The sequence below is a fragment of the Saccopteryx bilineata genome, chromosome 1 (assembly GCF_036850765.1).
Source record: "Saccopteryx bilineata isolate mSacBil1 chromosome 1, mSacBil1_pri_phased_curated, whole genome shotgun sequence".
Taxonomy (NCBI): domain Eukaryota; kingdom Metazoa; phylum Chordata; class Mammalia; order Chiroptera; family Emballonuridae; genus Saccopteryx; species Saccopteryx bilineata.
The window spans coordinates 347,230,870-347,248,895 of NC_089490.1; the positions used below are offsets into that span (position 1 = coordinate 347,230,870).

Genomic DNA, 18,026 nt, shown 5'->3' on the forward strand with positions numbered 1-18,026 from the left:
CCCTGGTGGGCAGAGCGTTGCCCCTGGTGGGCGTGCCGGGTGGATCCTGGTCGGGCGCATGTGGGAGTCTGTCTGACTGTCTCTCCCCGTTTCCAGCTTCAGGAAAAAAAAAAAAAAAAAAGAACAAAAGAAAGTGAGAAAGAACAAGGAGAAAGGAGGCATCAAGTAATATATCAGTTTGGTTACAACAGTCATGGAAAGGTAGCTGAAGGACATTAAATAAGAAACTCACCTAGGGTAACCTAGGGTAGAAGTTTGGACTAGCAAAGGTCTAGTGAAGAAGAAGCTTTTGGTCAGGACATGACATGAAATGATAGTTCAGAAAGATACCACAAAAAAATGAGATTGAGGAATTCTGCTTTTTGTCCCTCTTCTAGAACCCTTCCTGGCTTTGCTAACCACCCTATGAAGTCTGGCTCTCAAGGTGTATCATTTCAACCAATTTCTATCGGCCTCTTTAATGACCTCTCTACATTTATAAAGTCACTGAAATTATCTGTCTTGGTTTTTTGGCCTATATAACAGAAATGGGATTAATCCAACTGCTCACCTTCCAGATTTCTATATGCAGACTGCTGAGAGCTGCTACAGACAAGCAAATAACTGTGCAGGTGGGTACCACTACAATTCATGTTCCCAAACTCTAGTTCTGCCGGCCTTTTGCCCTTCCTATGCCCCACAGCAGCTAATTCCCATGACAACTATCCTGCCATCAAAACCTCCTTCCTGGCCCTGGCCGGTTGGCTCAGTGGTAGAGCATCGGTCTGGCGTGCGGGGGACCCGGGTTCGATTCCCGGCCGGGGCACATAGGAGAAGAGCCCATTTGCTTCTCCACCCCCACCCCCTCCTTCCTCTCTGTCTCTCTCTTCCCCTCCTGAGGCCAAGGCTCCATTGGAGCAAAGATGGCCCGGGCGCTGGGGATGGCTCCTTGGCCTCTGCCCCAGGCACTAGAGTGGCTCTGGTCGCGGCAGAGCGACACCCCGGAGGGGCAGAGCATCACCCCCTGGTGGGCAGAGCCTCGCCCATGGTGGGCGTGCCGGGTGGATCCCGGTGGGGCGCATGCGGGAGTCTGTCTGACTGTCTCTCCCCATTTCCAGCTTCAGAAAAATACCAAAAAAAAAACCCCCCAAAAAAACACCTCCTTCCTTCATAATAGCCAAAAAATGGAAACAACTCAAATATCCATCGATTGATGAATGGATAAAAATGTGGTATATTCATGCAATAAAATATTACTTGGCCACAAAAAGGAATGAATGCTACAAAATGGATGAATCATAAATGTTATGCTTAATGAAAGTCAGACACAAAAGGCCATGTGTTATATAATTCAATTTATATGAAATGTCCAGAATAGGCAAATCCAGAATAGACAAAGTCAATTAGTATCTTGAAGGAGGGGAAAATGGGAAGTGACTGTTAAAGAGTAAAGGGTTTGTTCTAGGGGTGATAGAAATGTTCTGAAATTGGACAGTGGTGACAGACACACAACTCTGTGAATATACTAAAATCCACTGAGTTTTACACTTTAAAAGGTCAATCTTAAGGTATGTGAATTATAACTCAATAAAGCTGTTATTAAAAAATTACAGCCCTGGCCGGTTGGCTCAGCGGTAGAGCGTCAGCCTAGCGTGCGGAGGACCCGGGTTCGATTCCCGGCCAGGGCACATAGGAGAAGCGCCCATTTGCTTCTCCACCCCTCCGCCGCGCCTTCCTCTCTGTCTCTCTCTTCCCCTCCCGCAGCCAAGGCTCCATTGGAGCAAAGATGGCCCGGGCGCTGGGGATGGCTCTGTGGCCTCTGCCCCAGGCGCTAGAGTGGCTCTGGTCGCAACATGGCGACACCCAGGAGGGTCGCAACATGGCGACGCCCAGGATGGGCAGAGCGTCGCCCCCTGGTGGGCGTGCCGGGTGGATCCTGGTCGGGTGCATGCGGGAGTCTGTCTGACTGTCTCTCCCTGTTTCCAGCTTCAGAAAAATGCAAAAAAACAAAACAAAACAAAAAAAAACAAACAAAAAATTACAATACTAATAGTATTTACCTCATAGGGTTGTAAGAAATAGAAATTAATGTAAAGCATCTAGCACAGATTTTTTTTTTTTTACAGAGACAGAGAGTCAGACATGATCGGATAGAGATGAGAAGCATCAATCATTAGTTTTTCATGCAACACCTTAGTTTTTCATTGATTGATTGTTTTCTCGTATGTGCCTTGACCGCCTGGTCAGGCGCACAGCACAGATTTTAAGTCAATAAAACTGTTACTTAAAAAAAACAAAAACCGGCAATGGCGCAGTGGATAGAGCGTCGGACTGGGACGCAGAGGACCCAGGTTCGGGACCCTGAAGTCACTAGGTTGAGCGCGGGTTCATCGGGTTTGAGCAAGGCTCACCAGCTTGCCCCAAGGTCGCTGGCTTGAGCAAGTGTTACATCCCAGGAGACAGACCACAGCAAACCCAAAGTGAATTTTATAAGTTTTATTGCAAACCTGCACAGGGACTGCAGGCAACCCACACAAGGGAACACTGAAGCCCCGAGCTTCTAAAATGTCTCCTTTTTATAGGGTGGCTATCTAGGCTGAGTAAGCAAGCAGCGTTTACAAGGGCAGGAGAGGTGCAATTAGCTGACATTGTTCTTGGCTAAGTCTCTAGGGTAGGGGCTTCCTTGATCTGGGTAGAGTTCAGTGGAAAATATTGCTACATTTCTAACAGTTGTTTATCTTCTTTCCTCTAGCCATGTACTGGATGTACTCAGTTTTCATGGCTGGTGGCCAGCACCGCTTGTCCTAAGATGTCACAGCAAGGGGTCGCTCAGTCTGCTGTAGACCCCCGGTCAAGGCACATATGAGAAATCAATCAATGGAGAACTAAGGAAACGCAACGAAGAATTGATATTTCTTATCTCTCTCCCTTCCTGTCTGTCTGACTCTGTCTCTGCCACAAAAAACAAACAACAAAAAAACAAAAAACAAAAACAACCCCAAAACCCTCTTCTTCCAACATCACAAAGAAAACTGAGGCTATAACATACTCTTAAATGTCCATGTCCATGCTTACGTATTTATCTGTATCTGCACTAACCCTAATTTTCTTTTATCTTAGTCTTTTATACTTAATTCAGTCTCTTCTCTGTCCTCTAAGACAGTGGTCCCCAACCTTTTTTGGGCCACATACCAGTTTAATATCAGAAAATATTTTCACGGACCAGCTCTTAGGGTGGGACAGATAAATGTATCACGTGACCGAGACAAGACAGATGTAACAGAGGGAATCTGGTCATTTTTAAAAAATAAAACATCGGGCCCTGGCCGGTTGGCTCAGCGGTAGAGCTTCGGCCTGGCATGCAGGGGACCCGGGTTTGATTCCCGGCCAGGGCACATAGGAGAAGCACCCATTTGCTTCTCCACCCCCCCTTCCTCTCTGTCTCTCTCTTCCCCTCCCACAGCCAAGGCTCCATTGGAGCAGGGATGGCCCGGGCGCTGGGGATGGCTCCGTGGCCTCTGCCCCAGGCGCTAGAGTAGCTCTGGTCACGGCAGAGCGACGCCCCAAAGGGGCAGAGCATCGCCCCCTGGTGGGCAGAGCGTCGCCCCTGGTGGGCATGCCGGGTGGATCCTGGTCGGGCGCATGCGGGAGTCTGTCTGACTGTCTCTCCCCGTTTCCAGCTTCAGAAAAATACAAAAATAAATAAATAAATAAATAAAACATCGTTCAGACTTAAATATAAATAAAACGGAAATAATGTAAGTTATTTAAATTTTTTTTTTTTTATTCATTATAGAGAGGAGAGAGAAGGGGAGAGAGAGAGAGAAGGGGGGAGGAGCTGGAAGCATCAACTCCCACATGTGCCCTGACCAGGCAAGCCCAGAGTTTCGAACCGGCGACCTCAGCATTTCCAGGTCGATGCTTTATCCACTGCGCCACCACAGGTCAGGCTAATGTAAGTTATTTATTCTTTCTCTGTGGACCGGTACCAAATGGCCCACGGACCGGTACCGGTCCGTGGCCCGGAGATTGGGGACCACTGCTCTAATATATTGGTTTTTAAATTAGTCCTTCTCTTCTCCACTTATAATATATATTTTAATTGCTCTCCAATTAGTTCTTTTTTTTTAATTTATTTTTTATTACAGAGACAGAGAGAGAGACAGAGAGGGATAGACAAGGACAGACAGACAGGAACGGAGAGAAGCATCAATCATTAGTTTTTCGTTGCTCATTGCGACACCTTAGTTGTTCATTGATTGCTTTCTCATATGTGCCTTGACTGCAGGCCTTCAGCAGACCGAGTAACCCCTTGCTCGAGCCAACAACCTTGGGTCCAAGCTGGTGAGCTTTTTGCTCAAACCAGATGAGCCCGCGCTCAAGCCGGGGACCTCGGAGTCTCAAACCTGGGTCCTTGGCATCGTAGTCCGACGCTCTAGCCACTGCGCCACTGGCCGGTCAGGCTCCAATTAGTTCTTATTTTTAAAAACAAAACTCTTGATTATGAGACTTACTAGCTACCATCTTCTCTTCTATGCAGCACTAATTTACTCAAAAAAAAACTGTTTTAAACAGAACTAGACTATATTATTATACAAAGATATTAAATGTATCTGAAATGGAAAATACTCAGTAAAATCAGTTACCACAGTAACTGCAAAAAAATAGATGGGAATAACACAAGAATGTCATTCAAAGGAAAAATTTATAAGACTTAGGAACTGTGGATTTTAAGGGTGAAGTAACAAGGTTTTACACTCTGATGCCTAGAATGATGGTAACTTAAGAAATGAGAAAATTGCCTGACTAGGCAGTGGTGCAGTGGATACAGCATTGGCCTGCGAGCTGAGGGTCCAGGTCCAAAACCCTGAGGTTGCCAGATTGAGCATGGGATCATAGATATGACTCCATGGTTGCTGGCTTGAGCCCAAAGTTGCTAGCTTAAGCCAGGAGTCACTGGCTCAACTGGAGACCCCAGGTCAAGGCACATAGGAGAAAACAATCAATGAACTACTAAGGTGCCGCAACAGAGAATTGATGCTTCTCATCTCTCTCCCTTCCTGCCTGTTTGTCCCTCTCTTCTCTGTCCCTCTCTCTCTTTCTCTCTCTCTCGCTAAAAAGAAAAAAAAATGAGAAAATTAAGAAAGAGAATCTATTTGATGATGGAAGTGCTCAGCTTGGTTTTGGATGTGATAAACTTAAAATGACAATGAGAGCTTCAAGTGAAACAGGTAGCATACAACTGCTTGAAACTGAAGAGAGATCAGGCCTAGAACTATAAATCTAGGAATCATCATTAGGAACGTCACATTAGAAGCTATAAAACCTGACCAGGCAGTGGCGCAGTGGATAGAGTGTTGGACTGGGATGCCAAGGACTCAGGTTCGAGACCCCGAGGTCGCCAGCTTGAGCACGGGCTCATCTGGTTTGAGCAAAACTCACCAGCTTGGACCCAAGGTCGCCGGCTTGAGCAAGAGGTTACTCGGTCTGCTGTAGGCCCCTGGTCAAGGCACATATGAGAAAGCAATCAATGAACAACTAAAGTGCCACAATGAAAAACGGATGCTTCTCATCTCTTTCTGTTCCTGTCTCCATTCCTGTCTGTCTGTCCCTATCCATCCTCTCTCTGTTTCTGTCAAAAAAAATAAAAAAAGCTATAGAACTGCTTGGAATCTGATAACATATGTCTAAGAGACTGTTTAAGATACATCAGCAACATACCTATGAAAAAGTTTATGGCTTCCAAATGGAAAACCAACCTGAAGGCCTTCACCTAGAATGGAGGAGTTGGGGTGACATCAGCATAGCATAGACTGCACTGTGCAAGGAATTTGGGCCAGGAGTAAATAGGAAGCTTTCTTCTAGGGATAGTAAACCTTTTTTCTAAAGGGAATGTGCATAGATTGAAGGACATTACCTGGAGGGTGACAGCTCAGCCAGGCCTCCCCTTCATCCTTCCTATGAAGAGAGACAAAGCCTAATTAGGCTCACTCAACATTGAAAAGGATGCCACTGATGTAAGCGGAGGAAAATCATATAATTTCCAGTTTGGCCATAGTACTTAGACATGACTTAGTCCAGGGGTCGGGAAACTTTTTGGCTGAGAGAGCCATGAATGCCACATATTTTAAAATGTAATTCCGTGAGAGCTATACAACGACCCGGGTATGTTACACATTATCCAATAAAAATTTGTTGTTGTCCAGGACAGCTGTGCTTGGCTCCAGCCACCCGCAACCATTAACATGAGCAGTAGGAAATGAATGGATTGTAATACATGAAAATGTTTTATATATTTTTTTTTTTTTCTTTTCATTTTTTCATTTTTCTGAAGCTGGAAACGGGGAGAGACAGTCAGACAGACTCCCGCATGCGCCCGACCGGGATCCACCCGGCACGCCCACCAGGGGCGACGCTCTGCCCACCAGGGGGCGATGCTCTGCCCATCCTGGGCGTCGCCATATTGTGACCAGAGCCACTCTAGCGCCTGAGGCAGAGGCCACAGAGCCATCCTCAGCGCCCGGGCCATCTCTGCTCCAATGGAGCCTTGGCTGCGGGAGGGGAAGAGAGAGACAGAGAGGAAAGCGCGGCGGAGGGGTGGAGAAGCAAATGGGCGCTTCTCCTGTGTGCCCTGGCCGGGAATCGAACCCGGGTCCTCCGCACGCTAGGCCGACGCTCTACCGCTGAGCCAACCGGCCAGGGCTGTTTTATATTTTTAACATTATTATTTTTTTTATTAAAGATTTGTCTGCGAGCCAGATGCAGCCATCAAAAGAGCCACATCTGGCTCGCAAGCCATACGTTCCCGACCCCTGATCTAGTCTAATACCTGACCCAGGCATAGCTTATTCTAACACAAACTTTATTTGTTGAAGAAATATTTGTGGATTAAGAGTTTAATGCACATATCTGTTAGTTAAATGACGCTCAGTTAAATTAATCAATAGGGAGTTCACGATCCATTAATAGTTGCACAGCTCTGAAAAATCAAGTATATATTTATCTATTTTAGGGATTACTGTAAGCCAGGTGCTGTGCTAGACACTGTATAGTAGCATCATTAATCCTCACAGCAATTTAACAAGGTATCTTTTATTTCCATGTTAAGGATAAAAAACTGAAGCTCAGAGAGAAGTGACTTGCTCAAGGTCACTTAGCTATAAAGCACAAACTAAAACCTGGGACTATATATAAGATTTGTGTTCTACCACCTCACAGATAAATTTTTTCACATTTTAGAATGCACTGCCTCAATCATTCAAATCATTACTACCCTTACACTCTAGGTCAGGCGTCCCCAAACTATAGCCCGCAGGCCACATGCGGCCCCCTGAAGCCATTTATCTACTCCCCCACCCCCCCTCCCCTGCTGCCGCACTTCCGGAAGAGGCACCTTTTTCATTGGTGGTGAGAGGAGCAGTTCCCATTGATTTCAGTCAGTTTGTTGATTTAAATTTATTTGTTCTTTATTTTAAATATTGTATTTGTTCCCATTTTGTTTTTTTACTTTAAAATAAGATATGTGCAGGCCCTGGCCGGTTGGCTCAGCGGTAGAGCGTCGGCCTAGCATGCGGAGGACCCGGGTTCGATTCCCGGCCAGGGCACACAGGAGAAGCGCCCATTTGCTTCTCCACCCCTCCGCCGCACCTTCCTCTCTGTCTCTCTCTTCCCCTCCCGCAGCCAAGGCTCCACTGGAGCAAAGATGGCCCGGGCGCTGGGGATGGCTCTGTGGCCTCTGCCCCAGGCGCTAGAGTGGCTCTGGTCGCAACATGGCGACGCCCAGGATGGGCAGAGCATCGCCCCCTGGTGGGCAGAGCATCGCCCCTGGTGGGCGTGCCGGGTGGATCCCGGTCGGGCGCATGCGGGAGTCTGTCTGACTGTCTCTTCCTGTTTCCAGCTTCAGAAAAATGCAAAAAAAAAATAAAAAAAAATAATAAAAAAAAATAAGATATGTGCAGTGTGCATAGGGATTTGTTCTTATAGTCGGGCCCTCCAACGGTCTGAGGGACAGTGAACTGGCCCCCTGTGTAAAAAGTTTGGGGACCCCTGACCTAGGCTTTTAGGTTGCCAGCAACTCTGAATCACTTACTTGTTATACAATCATGGGCAAGTTACTTCCTCTGATTCTGATTCTGCATTCCCTCATAGGCACCTGATGGCCCTCAATAAATGTTAGTGTTCTTCGTTACTAATCACACATTCTGTTACAGTAAGTAATGTGTTATTTTATTTTAGCCCACTTAGTAAGGTTTTAGTTTCTTAAATGCAGGAATTTACTTATCATCTTGGTACCTAGAGAACTAAATATATGTTAGATAAATGAACGGTTTGCTGTGTATTCCCAATTAAACTGTCAGGTTGAGGACAGGAACCACCCCTTCAGTTTCCAGAACGCATCTGAACAGCACCGAGCATCTAAGTCAGAGTCTGGACATGGTAGGTGCTACATGGTTTACTGAAAAGCATGGTCCACTATGACAAATACTACTACTAGGGGCCCAGGAGGCTACAAATTTTACATCACACACACACACACACACACACACACACACACACACACACTGGAAGACAATGATGGTGGCAGTGGTGGTGGTGAGTACTGGGATTTTCGCAAATAGCTGACAATCGATAAATATCTACTAAATGACAATAACTACTGGGCCTCCTGCCGCTAGGCTACAAATTTTACATCACACACACACACACACACACACACACACACACACACACACTGGAAGACAATGATGGTGGCGGTGGTGGTGGTGAGTACTGGGATTTTCACAAATAGCTGACAATCGATAAATATCTACTAAATGACAATAACTACTGGGCTTCCTGCCGCTCAGTTTTCCTATCTTTCTCCAACTCAATGATCCTAGTTTTGATGGTGTAATCACACAACGCTTATGTGTTCCCTTAACCTTTGGATAGCTCTCCTGAGAATGAAAAACAATGACCATGTGGGTTCGAGATTTTTCTAGACGCACTGTTCCCTCGACAATTGATGAGGTAACGCCATGGACATCATGGATCGGGCAAGGCTCTCAACGGAAAGACAATATCCACTACCCGCCTCCTCTGTCCCGGTTCAAGGACTGGATTCACCTGAGGGCGTGGGCCCAGTCGCTCTGAATCCTCAAAGGCGCCGCCATCTTGACCCCAGTTCCACCACCCCGCCTCTTCCGCTTTTTCCCGGAAATGGATTCCTCCAAAAGGGCTGACGTAAGTACGGAGAGCCGGATCTACACCGAGAGGCCACCAATGAAAATGCACGTTGGGTCCCTTCCTCTCCATTCCCTCCACCCCCTTTCCGCGCGCGCGCGCTCTTCACTGAGGCAGGACCCTGCAAAATCGACGTGCTGAAATGCGTGTTCAGGTCCTCTTGTCCGTCTGTCAGGCGGACACTGCGTGCTACGTCCTAGGTCCTTGAAGCGTGACGGGCACAACTGGGGTGCGCCTGCGCCATCTCCTGAAGGTGGGAGCGGAGCCTCAGGTGATTTGGCCACCCGGGTTTCTCTGCTTTTCTATTCCTCCCATGCCTTCCTGCTCTTGGCCGGACTCCGTTTCAGCTGGCGGCCATCTAGTCTTCCCTGATTTCTGTCAAGGGTCTTCCTCTTTTAACTCCAAGGGAGACTAAAGCCGGGATGTGGTGGGGAAAAAGAGTACAGTAGTATTTACTGAGTCCTGTGGTAGCCCAATCATTTAGCATCATTATGTTAATCCTTACGGTAATTCTGTGAGTTAAATATTGCCTTAAGAAGGAAATAAAACCATTCCATGGTAAGGCGTGTGTCGGTATTCGAACCCGGATTTCTTGGTTTAGGATTCAAGGCACTTTCTTTCCCCTGTGCTCTAACGTTTGCCCCATTACCTTTAAAGAGTTCGTAGTGAGTTTAGGAAGAGGAAACATGTACAGTAACTAATGAGCTAATTAGAAACTGTCATTTATTGAACTCTGGGCGCGCCAGGCTCCTTACATATATTATCTCATTTAGCCTTTCATAATTTTGTGGGATATAATCTCTATTTTTCAAGCGAGTTTTTGAAGCGATTTGCTCAAGGTCACACAATATGTCAGTTACAAAGGTAGTTTCTAGCCCCTCTGTTTCAAAGCCCGTTTCCCCCTTTCTCAGGTTATACTGCCCCCAAAAGCAAATGAGTTATGTAGGGCTATGGAGTGCTTAAATCTTTGTCATTTCCCCCTTGCTTGCCCTTTAAACACCTAACTTGGCTAACAAGGTCTGGCAGTGACCAAATACTTTCTCATCTTGCCAGTTTCATTTGTTTTGTTTTCTCCTCATACTCAGTTCTCCATTCAGAACTTTCCTTTCCTCTCCTGTTAAACTGTTTCAGCTCCCCACCTTGCTCTTCCATTGACAGGTATATCCTTCCTTTCCATCTCTGACTAACTCCTATTCATCTTTCAAGTGTCAGTTTAGAAATCACTGCCTGTTTCTACCCTTGTCAGGATTAGGTAACACTCCACTGTGTTCCCAATCTTAGCTATCTGTACACAGTGTATAAAACTGCCCATTTATTTGTCCAGATTGTAAATTCTATGAAGGCAGGAACTGTATCTCCTGGTCACTCTGGTATGCTCAACTCTAGCATAGTGCCTGATACATGATAGGTACTCCAATCATTTGTCAAATGAGCCAGAGACACAGGAAAGGTATTAAATCTTTTTTTTTATTTACTTTTTTAGATTTTTTATTTATTTATTCATTTTTATTAGAGAGAGAGGGAGGGATAGACAGAGAACAGGGGGAGGAGCAGGAAGCATCAACTCCCATATGTGCCTTGACCAGGCAAGCCCAGGGTTTCGAACCGGCGACCTCAGCATTCCAGGTCGACGCTTTATCCACTGCGCCACCTCAGGTTAGGCCACAGGAAAAGTATTAAAGAGTCCTGGTTCCTTTATAGCCTGCCATACTGAAATTTATACATAAGGCTGAGATCATTTCCTTCAAGTCTTTTTTTTTTAAAAGAGAGATAGGAAGGGAGAGAGAGAGGGAAGAGAGAGATGAGAAGCAACAATTTGTAGTTGCTTTACTTTAGTTGTTCATTGATTGCTTCTCATGTGCTTTGGCCGGAGGGCTCAAGCTGAGCCAGTGACCCCTTGCACAAATCAGCAAACTTGGGCTTCAAGCCAGTGACCTCAGGGTTTCAAACCAGGACTTCCTAGTTCAACACTATCCACTATGCCACCACCAGGCAGGCAACCCAGCCTTTCATTTTTTTTTTGTTTTTTTAGGGAGAGACAGGGAGGGAAGGAGAAAAGTATCAACTCGTAGTTGCAATACTTTAGTTGTTCATTGATTGCTTTTCATACGTGCCTTGACGAGGGAGCTCCAGCCAAGGCAGTGACCCCTTGCTCAAGCCTGTGACCCCACATTTAAGCTGGTGAGTCCACACTGAAGTCGGCCATCTTGGGGTCTTGAATCTGGGTCCTCAGCATCCCAGGTTGACATTTCTATGCATTGTTCCACCAACTGGTCAGGCAAGCCAGCCGTGTGTGTGTGTGTGTGTGTGTGTGTGTGTGTGTGTGTGACAGAGGGACAGATAGGGATGGACAGCCAGGAAGGGAGAGAGATGAGAAGCATCAATTCTTCGTTGTGGCACCTTAGTTGTTCATTGATTGATTTATCATATGTGCCTTGACCAGGGGGTTACAGCAGACCAAGTGACTCCTTGCTTGAGCCAGCGACCTTGGGTCCAGGCTGGTGAGCTTTTGCTCAAACCAGATGAACCTGTGCTCAAGCTGGCGACCTCAGGGTCTCCAACCTGGGTCTTCCGCGTCCCAGTTCGACACTCTATCCCCTGCTCCACCGCCTGGTCAGGCACAAGCCAGCCTTTTTTAAGTTCCTTCTGTATGCTAACTTCTGCTCAGTGTTTCTGAAGCAGATGATCTTGGGAAGTAGTTTGGGCAAATACACTTCACAGTTAAGTACTTTCAGTTATCTCACACTCACCTCTTGCCCTGGCTGCTACATGCTGTATGTTATAGCTATACAACTCTCCATTTCTCCCATACATTAAACCCTACCCATACTTGGGTACACCCCAAGTGTTAAACTTTGTTCTTCTCCAGTCATAGAATAAGGTCAATATTAGAAAAGAGATTAATTCTTTTGGGGTGAATCAGAAATAGATTCTCCGGAAAGCTGGTATTTCACTTAATTCACATTCCATTAGCAGAATCCATATGAGCTTATTTAGTGTTCCATGTATTCTCACATACTTACTACATTTAGTTCAAACCATTTTGTAGGCCTGCTCCTGCCAGGCCTAGTAGTACTGAGGGCACCAAGTTGAATCAGGCCCATTATCTGTCCTCAAATAGCTTAGTCTCCAGAGAGAGGCATATGCATAAATAAGCTATAACAGTGCAGTAGGCAGTGTAATTTTTTAAAGATTTTATTTTACTGCTTTTACAGAGAGAGAGGCAGGTAGAGAAAGAAGTATCAATTCATAGTTCCTTCCCTTTAGTTGTATGTTGATTGCTTGTCCTATGTGCCTTGACCGGGCAAGCCCAGGGTTTCAAAATGGTGGCCTCAGCATTCTAGGTTGACACTTTATCCACTGCACCACCACAAGCCAGGCGGTCCGTGTTTTTATAATAGCGGAGCCTCATATATCATCATGTTCCTACTCTAACCTTGCCTCCATTGATGTCTAGAGACTCCCAAAGATGTCAACTCAAGGCCATACCTGGAGCCAACAGGCGAAAAAGGAGAGTGAGGAAGAGGACCCACTGGACCAGTTGATCTCCCGCTCTGGCTGTGCTGCTTCCCACTATGCAGTGCAGGAGTGCATGGCCCAGCACCAGGACTGGCGACAGTGCCAGCCACAGGTGCAGGCCTTCAGGGACTGCATGAGTGAACAGCAGGCAAGGCGGCGGGAGGAACTGCAAAGGAGGAAAGAGCAAGGCAGTGCCCACAGCTGAGACCCCAAACTATCTATCCCCAGAGGATGGCCTGCAGAAACTAGCACCCAGAGAAATCATGGGAGGAAGAAATCCTAAACAGTGGAAGTTTGGGCCAAGAGGTATGAAACTTGGCGATAGTCTTCAGGTTTGGGATTGAGAGCCGGGCAGCCATGGGTTTAGACATTGACTGTCACAATGAAAGAGCTGTCATGTTTTCGTGGTGAGATCCATACATCCATACTCATCTTGTTCCTTGAATATTAAATACTGACCAATATTTGCCATGTAACACAAGGAGTGGTGTTATGTGGGAGACTGCAAGTTGACAACAGTCCTCACAGTTTAAGACTTAAGGGTAAACTCTTCCCCACAAATCTCTGATTGTTTGATTAAGTTGCTAAAGTATGCCTTTCTCCACACCTCTGTGTTAGCTGTGTTTCCACTAGTCCCATCCTCCATGTCCCTTGAAGAGACTGGAGGCAGTTTTTTTTATCCTTTGTTTTGTGAAGCTAAGATGTTATACATGGTGGGGGGTTTTCTGCACTGGGGAGAATTCTTGGGTTGCCTCAGAAATGTGGCTTTATATCTGAGATCTCTTTGATTTGCAAATGACTTTGCTTTACACTATAAAAATAAAGCTTTGGGAGTGCAGGCACTTTTTGGTAGGCCATTGGCCACCATAAGACCTCCCAGTCCCATCCTTTTTCTTTCTGTGCTTATTTTCTGATCCTCCACTGTTCATACCCAAGGCCTGCAAAATGACGAGTTGTGCTGGTTCATGGCAGGGTTAAGGCATGGTTGTCTACTCTACATCTTGGATCTGTGTGCCAAGTACTGAACTGATTACATGTACATTGAATTTTAGAGGTAAATTCACAATCTAAAGGTAAATTGGTTACCTAATCCGCTCTTCATTTATCCAGTCATTGGTTCAACAACAGCAAATTTTTCTCAGACCTTCTCATGTACCAGGCATTGTTGGACACTGATAAATAATATGAGCTCTGTCTTCATGTTGTTTGGTCTAGTTTGAGAGATAGCAAAAAAACAAGACTGGAACAACTAAATAATTTCTGATAATGATACAAATGACTTTATCTTTCATAAGATGTTTGGATATTTCATTCAGTCTGATGGAAGGAAGAAAAAAATGTGAAAATTAAACATTGAGTGATTCTTATATGCCAGAGTCTATTGAATTAACAGATGTAGAGTCTAACCTCAACACACTCCCAACCCAACAAACACACTATGTCAGTTAGCTTGACATTTAAGAAGTACATTTGGCCCTGACCATTTGGCTCAGTAAAGAGAGCACTGACCCAGCGTTCTGACATCCTGGGTTCTATCAGGGCACTCATGAGAAGTGACCATCTGCTTCTCTTTCCCTCCCTCTCCCCCATCTCTCTTTTCTTCTCTTGCAGCCAGTGTCTCAGTTGGTTTGAGCTTCAGCCCCAGGCACTGAGGATGGCTAGATTGATTTGAGCATCAGCCCTAAATGGGGCTGGGTGGATCCTGGTTGCGGCACATGCAGGAGTCTGACTCATTATCTTCCCTCCTCTCCAAAACAAAAAAAACCCAACAGGACATTTAATGTAAAATACAGATTTCTCACCTTTGAAAAACAGAAGCTGTCAACATGGAATTTATATTCCTACTTGACAACAATTTGCTAGAGCTGATTACGGTTTCTCTTTTAGGTGGTTGTGTCCTCTGACTCATTAGTTGCCACCACTTCTCATTTTGCTTCCATGGAATTACATACGCAGTCTGTTTCTTTCTGCCTAGTCCAGAAAGGCATTGGGGTGGAAAGGGAGTTGGGAGAGTGACTGCTGTCATAGAAGCTGGAATGCAAAGGGACATCGGTTGTCATCGTTATCAGTAATACTTCTTGTGTGAGTGTATCTCATATCATAAAATAGAAGCACAAATCTAAAGTATAGTAGGCCCTGAAACTACCTTTGTGTTGGCATTTGGGGAGAAGAGAAAGAGAATATAGCAATACCAGCTTAAAGAACAATAAAATCCTATTTCAACCTTCAAGCAGAAAGCACTGACTGGGTATATAGATAAATATGAATCTGTGTGTTCAGTGCTTTGGGTCATCAGAAGTAGTGTGGAGTGAGATTTATTTATTTATTTATTTATTTTATTTTTCTGAAGCTGGAAACGGGGAGAGATAGTCAGACTCCTGCATGTGCCCGACCGGGATCCACCCGTTACACCCACCAGGGGGTGACGCTCTGCCCCTCCAGGGCGTCGCTCTGTTGCGACCAGAGCCACTCTAGCTCCTGGGGCAGAGGCCAAGGAGCCATCCCCAGCGCCCGGGCCATCTTTGCTCCAATGGAGCCTCGCTGTGGGAGAGCAAGAGAGAGACAGAGAGGAAGGAGAGGGGGAGGGGTGGAGAAGCAGATGGGCACTTCTCCTATGTGCCCTGGCCGGAAATCAAACCCGGGACTTCTGCACGCCAGGCCGACGCTCTACCACAGAGCCAACTGGCCAGGGCTGGAGTGAGTTTTGAGTAAGAATCTCAAAGAAGAGTAGGGATTTAGTTGAGTTGAACCTTTAAAGATGAAGTAGATTTTACTTATTTGTAACATAATAACAGGAAGGATTACCATCTGCAGCAAATAAAAGGTACCTCAAATTTAGTGAGAAAAAGCAAGCAGCCCAGTTGAAAAGTGAATATAGTTAAATATACCCCAAAACAGGAAAATGTAACTATATTTTGCATCACTGATAGTAAGGTAAATGCAAATTTAAAGAACAAAGTTTTTTTAGCTGATCTTCTTAACAAAAATCAAAGTAGGTAGTTATAATGGCCACTATTAGTGGGGACAGATAGAAACAGACATAGTCACACTAATGAAGTGATCATAACTTTGTAAAGCTTTTGGAGGGCAATTTGGTGGGATCTATAAATATTTAAAATACTTTGAATTTTTTTTTAATTCCTTTTAGAGAGGAGAGTAGGGGGGAGGAGCAGAAGGCATCAATTCCCATATGTGCCTTGACCAGGCAAGCCCAGGGTTTTGAACTCGCAACCTCAGCATTCCAGGTCGATCCTTTATCCATTGTGCTACCACAGGTCAGGCAATATTTAAAATACTCAAACAGCAATTCCTGTATTAGGAATGCTCTTAAATGTATTTTACAAGATGTATATACTATTATGTTTATTACAGCTTTGTTTAAAATAGTGAATAAGCCTGACCAGGCGGTGGCGCAGTGAATAGAGTGTCGGACTGGGATGCAGAGGACACAGGTTCGAGACCCCAAGGTTGCCAGCTTGAGTGCAGGCTCATCTGGTTTGAGCAAAGCTCACCAGCTTGGACCCAAGGTCGCTGGCTCAAGCAAGGGGTTACTGGGTTTGCTGTAGCCCCACGGTCAAGGCACATATGAGAAAGCAATCAATGAATAACTAAGGTGTCGCAGTGTGCAAAGAAAAACTAACGATTGATGCTTCTCATCTCTCTTCATTCCTGTCTGTCTCTCCCTGTCTATCCCTCTCTCTGTCTCAGGAATAAAAAAAGTGAATAAATGGTCACAATGTGATCATTCCGTCACTAAGGACTATACATATTTGCTTATATATTTAAATCCTTTACAATAGGAATGTATCTATGTATTAATTTGTGTAATTAAAATAGAAGTAATAGACCATGAGGTGGGGAAATTCTAGCAGAGAGGGTGGGTAAAAGGACTTACAAACATTGGAGATAGCAATTTTTGGAAGGCTCCAGCACTGACAGGGAGCTAGCACTGGGTGAGTAACAATGTTTTGGGGCAAAGGATGCTCTGTGGCCACCCAAGCCTCTTTCCTCAAGTAACTGGGGATAAATCCTATTTAATAGGTAAACTAAAAGGATTAAAGAGATATTTATACTAAAAGAATTAAATGAGGTAATATATAAGTGGTAATAAAAATTGTTAGCATTTACTGAACTTTTAACTATAATATTTTTTTTTTTTTGTATTTTTCCGAAGCTGGAAACGGGGAGGCAGTCAGACTCCCGCAGGCACCCGACCGGGATTCACCCGCTCTGTTGCAATCAGAGCCATTTTAGCGCCTGAGGCAGAGGCCACAGAGCCATCCTCAGCACCCGGGCAAACTTTGCTCCAGTGGAGCCTTGGCTGCGGGAGAAGAGAGAAACAGAGAGGAAGGAGAGGGGGAGGGGTGGAGAAGCAGATGGGCGCTTCTCCTGTGTGCCTTAGCCGGGAATCAAACCTGGGACTCCTGCACACCAGGCCGACGCTCTTCCACTGAGCCAACCGGCCAGGGCCTAACTATAATATTTATGTAGCATTTAACCCAGGCTATCAGGTTCCAGAGGGTGTCCTCATTCCCCACAATATGCGTTCAAATCGACTATGCCACTTCCTACTGGGTGATTTGGGGCAAATTACTTAACATTTCAAGTTGTTTTTTCTTTTGTAAAAATCTAGTTGTAATGCCTTTCTCATATGCCTCACAACTAATAAATGTAGATATTCCTTGTAGAGTTACAGAAAGAATGAGTTAATATTGATATAATAGGTCTTCAAATAATGTCATTTCTTCAATGTCATTTTGTTATAGTGATGAGATAAGGTAGGAATTTAACTGTTTACATCTAGCCTAATAGTAAAATTGGTTTCATTATTACCACATTTTGCTTAAAGTTGCAGAACCTATCAATGACATTAGTGAGGATTTACTTTAAAGAGGTCACAGCGTCTGGCACTTAGTAAGTAGTCACTAAATGTTAGCTATTATTGTCATTATTCTTGCGTGCTAGTCACTATCCTGAGTTACATTATCATCATTTAATCCCCCCATTAACTCACCTTTACAGAGAAGAAATAAAGGTCAGATTGAGGACCAGGCTCCCAAATGTATCTTGTTCTAAAGCCTATCCTGTTCTCTGCCCTTTCACAAGCATCTGGTGCCTGGTATGATGCTTAGCACAGTAAGTAACCGTATTTACTGTGAAAATATTATTATACTTTTTTTTTAATGCTTTACAAAAAGGAAATTAACCACTGCTGGTCCCATGGTGTTTAAATTGGCAATTTTTTTTTTAAGTCTTAGCTCTACTGCCTACAGCTATGGAGCTGGAGTTTAAGGTGGGCCACGGCT

The 18,026-nt window shown here is 45.1% G+C and overlaps 2 protein-coding genes across 5 annotated transcripts in view; one reads left to right on the top strand and one right to left on the bottom strand.

Moving 5' to 3' along the window:
- Positions 1 to 9,177, bottom strand: part of PAAF1 (proteasomal ATPase associated factor 1) — a 43,830-nt gene extending 34,653 nt beyond the window's left edge. For 2 of the 3 annotated variants that reach the window (XM_066250258.1, XM_066250239.1), the window contains exons 1-2: positions 9,085 to 9,177; positions 5,897 to 5,937 (exon numbers count right to left, since the gene is read on the bottom strand). In XM_066250258.1, coding sequence (XP_066106355.1) covers positions 5,897 to 5,937; positions 9,085 to 9,131 — 88 coding nt within the window. In that variant the 5' untranslated portion in view covers positions 9,132 to 9,177. The other variant, XM_066250248.1, reaches the window with a different exon arrangement.
- A 123-nt stretch (positions 9,178 to 9,300) lies between these two features.
- Positions 9,301 to 17,332, top strand: COA4 (cytochrome c oxidase assembly factor 4 homolog). Of its 2 annotated transcripts, none has more exons than XM_066250354.1 (2): positions 9,301 to 9,472; positions 12,659 to 17,332. In XM_066250354.1, exon 2 carries the CDS (start codon positions 12,671 to 12,673, stop codon positions 12,923 to 12,925), a length of 255 nt encoding a protein of 84 aa, XP_066106451.1. In that variant the 5' UTR covers positions 9,301 to 9,472; positions 12,659 to 12,670; the 3' UTR covers positions 12,926 to 17,332. The 2 variants fall into 2 exon arrangements, with proteins under 2 accessions (XP_066106451.1, XP_066106459.1); XM_066250362.1 differs by having other exon boundaries at positions 9,301 to 9,454.
- The last annotated feature ends 694 nt before the right edge of the window (positions 17,333 to 18,026 follow it).

Coding starts and splice junctions, on each gene's coding strand:
- COA4 (XM_066250354.1), top strand. CDS start 12,671: ATGTCAACTCAAGGCCATACCTGGAGCCAACAGGCGAAAAAGGAGAGT.